Source organism: Scyliorhinus canicula, chromosome 21, assembly GCF_902713615.1.
Source record: "Scyliorhinus canicula chromosome 21, sScyCan1.1, whole genome shotgun sequence".
NCBI lineage: Eukaryota > Metazoa > Chordata > Chondrichthyes > Carcharhiniformes > Scyliorhinidae > Scyliorhinus > Scyliorhinus canicula.
Genome location: NC_052166.1, coordinates 22,339,541 through 22,345,987, shown reverse-complemented (window position 1 = coordinate 22,345,987; position 6,447 = coordinate 22,339,541). Strand labels below are relative to the sequence as shown.

At 44.7% G+C, this 6,447-nt stretch overlaps 1 protein-coding gene across 2 annotated transcripts in view; it reads right to left on the bottom strand.

Moving 5' to 3' along the window:
• Window positions 1-573: 573 nt before the first annotated feature.
• The window catches only part of nsmfb (NMDA receptor synaptonuclear signaling and neuronal migration factor b), a 104,795-nt gene continuing 98,921 nt past the window's right edge, over window positions 574-6,447 (bottom strand). For both annotated transcript variants that reach the window (XM_038782241.1, XM_038782240.1), the window contains 2 exons: window positions 5,657-5,732; window positions 574-3,390 (listed from right to left, as the gene is read on the bottom strand). In XM_038782241.1, the coding sequence (XP_038638169.1) occupies window positions 3,293-3,390; window positions 5,657-5,732 (174 nt within the window). In that variant the 3' untranslated portion in view covers window positions 574-3,292. The remainder of the gene's footprint in view (window positions 3,391-5,656; window positions 5,733-6,447) is intronic.

Sequence of the window (6,447 nt, the reverse complement as noted above, 5' to 3'; positions counted from 1 at the left end):
GGGAGCAGGTACGATAGCAGCATTTAAGGGGCAGCTAGACAAATATATGAATAGGGTGGGAATGGAACGATACGGACTCCGTAAGTGCAGTCGGTTTTAGTTTAGGCAAGTACCATAGTCTGCGCAAGCTTGGAGGGCTGAAGGGCATGTTCCTGTGCTGTATTGTTCTTTGTGATACACAGTCACGCACTGCAGTAGCCCTCATGCTAGTTCCTTAACATAAATAAGGAGAATTTAGGCGGTGTCCATTCTTGCCAATCTAGCTCAATAAAAAATAAACCACCTCATCAATCAGTTAAACAGCCACACTTGGTCTCTAGGGTTTTGCCTGCATGGGTTCACATCTATTTTTGGTGTATGTGCGAACATTTTGTATGATATAATCGAAAAACCCCCCACATCTATTCATAAAGTACATGTGATCTCCTACTGATCCACCACCCAATAAATCCCCATGATCTTACTGTGGTCACATCACAATTCATTCACCCAGTGAGGATGATGTGAGGTTTGCCATAGCAACCCCCCCCCCCCCCCCCCCCCCCCCCCCCCCCCCCCCCCCACACCCTCCCACCAAACATAGGCTGTCCTCTTTCTGGATAACATGACCATATCTATTACTCGGTGGATGGGACTGCCCCTCGAGGATGATCATCTTCCCTGGGTTCAGATGGGTTCTTGTGGCTTAAGTCTTCATTTAATTAGTAAGATCAGAGTCATCTACTATCCTGCACTTCACCTACACGAGAACTGGCTCAATATTACTGATTAAGGTAAATAAATAAAACTGCAATTTTTCAAAACCGGTCAAACTCAATCTTGAAAGGTTTGCTGTCGGCCTTAATCAATCTTCAGGCCATTGATGCAGCATCTGACTGAAGGATGGGTCCATTAGGATATTAGTTTGGCTGCCGCACAGGCAGTGGGCCGTGAGAGTTATTTTGCATTCAACGCAGGCAGTAATGGAATAAGAGAACTTAGGATCGCCATCTTAAATCGCTACAAAAAGGTTTACATTATCCCTTTCCCTCAGGTAGGGCTGCCACCTTTGCCAAGATTAAAATTGGATGGGGGTACAATCAATGGGAGGGATAAGTGTAAGGCCAACTGTTTCAACAATGATGAAAATCATCAATAACCCTTGACGCATGCAAACGGGAGGAAAAAATTAACTCGTCTTAAAAACCGTGGGTTCCAGGGATTTTCTCCAGGCTCTCCGATTTCATTCCGGTGCAAAGCCCATGCTGAAATCTGGAGAAAGAGTTTTTAGCAGCATCAACGCCATTTCTCCGGATTATCCATGGTTCTTATGTTGAAGCAGAACAGGGGACCTGTGAGGAAATTCAATTGCCAAGACCGACTATCAGATCATTCTTCGTGGTACAGAGTGATCAACACTTGGGGAGTGGGCCTTCCACACGGAACAGCACAGCGGAAAATCCTGGAAATTAGTCCATCAACCAGACACTGAAATATGGGTGCTTCTGAAGGGATAAACTAAGAGGGGTCAGGTGGCCTTCCTCATCAATAATTATCTTCGGAATTTTGTGTTAATATACTGCTCCCACTGCGTTCATTTATACATATTTTCCCAGAATCCTGGTGAGGGGATTATGCAGAATTTATAAACACTGGGCACAGCGATTTGAAATGATTGTTCTTTAAAGGGACTACTAACTTGCCATTAATATATTGAAAAAGATCATCCAACACAATCACTTATCGTTTACATGGCAATATCATATCACACGTCGGGAAAATGATGATTGAGAAACCATTTGGTGCTCGTTACTCTGCATGTTGAACTATTTGGACCTCGGACAGTTAACATCATCTCCCCACAACCAGGGACACAAATGTTACAGTTTGGCCCAATCGTTGGAAATATTTTACTGAAATAGAGTGTGAAACCTTACTGTTTAAAACCGGCTCAAAGGCAAGTGATGGAAAATGAGTTTGCGTTTTTCCCCTTCAAATGGTGCAGACTACAATGCAACACATGCTAGAATATTCTTTACGGAAAGGCCTTGGGCTACAGTAATATCTCAATAAAAGTGCAGCTTCTAACCTAGACACTCTAACCTATTTTGGGACAATAAAAGGTCTCCATGATGATGCCAAGTAGTCATCTTAAGAATGCTATTTTCCATGACAATATTACGGAGGACAAATAATCTTTAAATGCAATGTGTGTGTGTGTGTCTATCAATAAAAGTGAGTAGTTCACACTCAAGACCTTTGCTCGTGCAACAGATCGATTCTCCAGTTAAACTGAATCAACAAGGACGGTCATGGTGTCTCCAATGTTGCGGGTGTCCACAATGGATCTAGATTGCACTCAGCTCCTCTCGCTGTCAATACTCTTATTCAGCATTTCACTCAATAAGGTCAGTTTTGGTTCCTCCTGGCCGTTAGGCCGGGTCTTCAGCCGCTTTTTCTTTAAAACACAATAAAACCCGCAAAGGTGTTACCACTGCTCCTGTTAGACACAAGAATAATAGAACCATAATTCATAAAGACTACGAGGTTGCTGCATCACAAAAAAGTATCGTTTGATGCTTCCGCCGAGGGAATCAACCTTTGAACATTGTGAACAAAGGAATTTGTCCCTTTCATGCTTGTTGATGCTGTCTGAGGGGCAAATTGAAGGCAATGTTAATGGAGTCCACTACATTATACTCTCAAATAGATGAAATATCCTCCTAACTACTGAGACAGTCTTACCAAATAACTCCTAGAATTATCACTATTCAATTAAAAATCCAATGTACCTATATTCAACAATAAAACCGTCAGCTTTTTTCTTCATAAAACCTGCCTTTGTGTTAAAGGTCCTCAAGAATATCTCATGGACACCCCAGGCCACATAGGTGTTTGAAGCAAGGCCCATGGATTATTTAGAATTTTCCATCATTAGAATCTTGTTTGGCACATTCTAGTTTTGCCAGGATTCCAACAGCGGACATATCCAGTCCCGTCTTTTGCATAAGGACTATAGGATGAAAAAAAACCCCTCTCCTGTCTTGACCTGGATTGGTCACGTTCTGCAGAAAGAAAAAAAATCAATTCCTGCTCCTTCTACTCCAAAGAGACGAAGGCCCTAAACCTCTCTCCAACATTCTTTCCAAGACTTCCATTAAATCTTTCACCATCCGAACAAGATGCAACAGGGGTGTCTTCCGCCTCCTCTCAATCCCTCCGGAGACCATCTGTTTGCTCCAGCATTGAACAGGCATCGTTCCTGATAAGAGCGGCTACAAGTGATTATTCCAATTGTGAGCTTTCCTCTGCATCACAAGATGTCGTCATAGTCCAGCAGCTTTGAGTGCTGCCTGGATTTCCAGAGTCTATAGAGACGGAAGTCAAAGTATGTCTCTATCATCCGCTTGCCTGTAATTCAACATGACAACATTCAGTAAATGGGTTCACCAAAGACAAGGGCCATTAAATAGGAGACAGTAAAACATGACCACATTATTACCGATCGTGCCATTATCTAGCACGCAGGAAGTCAGCACTTTGTGAATTTGTCACTCAAGGCTCAAGCATTTTCAAGCCTTTGAACATAGAACATAGAACATAGAACAGTACAGCACAGAACAGGCCCTTCGGCCCTCGATGTTGTGCCGAGCAATGATCACCCTACTCAAACCCACGTATCCACCCTTTACCCGTAACCCAACAACCCCCCCCCCCAACCTTACTTTTTAAGGACACTAAGGGCAATTTAGCATGGCCAATCCACCTAACCTGCACATCTTTGGACTGTGGGAGGAAACCGGAGCACCCGGAGGAAACCCACGCACACACGGGGAGGACGTGCAGACTCCGCACAGACAGTGACCCAGCCGGGAATCGAACCTGGGACCCTGGAGCTGTGAAGCATTTATGCTAACCACCATGCTCCCGTGCTGCCCTTTGTAGACTCTTCCTCTTCAGCTGACGTGTATGTAAAGTAGGGCGAGTGTCCAACCCAACACCTTCCCACCCACCCCCGAGCTCTCCCCCTTAACATGGTGGGTGGGAGGCAAAATCAGCAACCTGCCCGCCATTTTAAATAAATAATCAAGGGTCAATTGAGCTTATTAGGGGGCAGCACGGTGGCGCAGTGGGTTAACCCTGATGTCTCACGGCCCCGAGGTCCCAGGTTCGATCCCGGCCCTGGGTCACTGTCCGTGTGGAGTTTGCACATTCTCCCCGTGTTTGCGTGGGTTTTTTCCCCACAACCTAAAGATGTGCAAGGTAGGTAAATTGGCCACGCTAAATTACCCCTCAATTGGAAAAAATTAATTGGGTATTCTAAATGTTTTTAAAAATTGAACATATTAGTAAGTCAATTAATCTCATTAGTACGCTGCCCTTACCGTAATTTGGTTGGTGTGGGTAGGCAGTTTGTTTCAGAAGATGTCAGTCCCTCTAGCCCTCATTCCTTATAGCCCCACATTCCTCATGACCCCTACATGCCAACCTATCCGCCTGTCCCCATGCCCTCCTCATATGCCCATGCCTCTCCATGCCAACTTATGCCCCCCATCCAACCTCCTCACACCCCCATGCCACCTCCATAATCACCCACCCGGTTTCCATCATGCGCAGACCTCAGCAGCTAGGTGTGTTTGAGAAAATGCTTTGAACAATCTAATCTCACTCATACACACTTAATCGTGAAAAAAGTTCTGATTAATGAAACCCATTCAAATCTTTTAAGTCTTCTCAAAGGTTCAACCTCTTATAAAGGCAAACGTCTATTCAGACCCCATATCAAAACCAGCTAATCTTTGAATAACTCCTTTGAATGGTCAAACAAGCTGTGAACACAGAACCCCACAGCCTGCTGAGATTGTTGTAGATTTCAAAACGCAGCCAAACATTCACAATGACATAATGATAACCCTTGAGCCACGCCAACAAAGAATGCTACTGAAGCTGCGCAAACAGATGATAATTTTTCTAACATATACCAGATGGCCTGTCAATCAAAGCAGTCCAGCTTTTTTAATTCTCACTAACAGCTGCACCCTGTATCTTTCCCAACTTAAAGAAGAGGAGATTTGAAAAACTTCAAATCATGACAGTTATACAGACCTTACCTGCCCTATAAATGTATTTACATATACTCCATAAATTTGTGACCCACCAAAATGGAGTCTGTTTGACTCAGCAGTGAGTTCAAATGGCTCTGCTGTGCTCAGATTTCATGTGCGATTCACACCCTCTATTCCCCCGCTGGGCAAAAATTAGATCTGTTGGAAATGGTGACAGGACGTCTGCACCCGGATCCATCCTGGTCCCACCCACCAATTTAAAGATCTGTGGAGTCTTCCCGGCTCTGTAAACATCCAGCCCTACATGTTTCTGTGGCCTCACAGTGGCGGGGATTTTGCATTGGTATCCTCGGCCCTCCAATCAGGTTTCATGATGCAACAAAAAGACACAAACCAAAGAAACACATTTTCAGCAACACTTCCTTGGATGTTGGAAACAATACCTTGAGAAAAGAGCAGACCTGCTACTCATTAACTCATTAGTGTGAACTTCTCTAACCTCACCATTGGTATCAGGCATAGGTTGAAGAGCCTCATTCCTCTCAACATGACCAATGATGAATGCTGAAAAACAAATGCCCCCTTAAGAGAATCGGGAAACCTCGACCTACCTTGGGCTGAAAGCTCCAGTGGAGACTCGAAGGATATTCGGTGGGGAGTCATCAAGGAGGTCAGGCTCTGAAAAAGCTGAAAGCAAGAAGCAAGGGCTTAATTATGTGCAGCATGTTCCTCTGAACCTGGTGGGCTCGAGTCCAATGTTACAGCTTCCGAGAATCTGGGTCGATCAGTTGACAAATCATCCTTTTACGTTTATGGTCCCTGTGGATCTACAGTAACCCGGTTAAAATAATTATTGCGCGTGGAAGTGTAACTTTCACTTACAGTTCCCCCCCCCCCCCCGCCCCCCCGACAATTGGTTCATAAAGCATTCATGTCTTCAATTGCAGCAAGATCCTACATTCTGCTGAAAAGAGAGACGTGCTGCTGAAGTTTTTCGTCTCACACTCATCGGGAAAAACACACGAGCGCCAAATTTCAAACAATCACCGCGATTTATATTGCAGGCGATTGGTGATGATTGGTTGGCAGGATGACTTTTATTGGCCGAGGTGTTGCCGTGGAGAAAACAACAATGAACCATAGGCTCACCAAGCTGGTGGATAATTCAAAAGCGGCACACCAATGCTTGGAGATATTTGCTTTGTTTACAGGGAACAGGTGCCTGTGTACGAACGCAAGTCACTGTCAGCAAGTGTAAATGAGCCAGGTTAGGAGCCTGACTGATTATTGTTGGTGCGGATGTAGCACACTCAGGAGTGTTCAGCAAGTGCGGCCTAATTGCGGAATCACATCTAACAGCAGGCATTTGTTTTGGGTTTTGCAAGCTGGTCGACTCCATTCT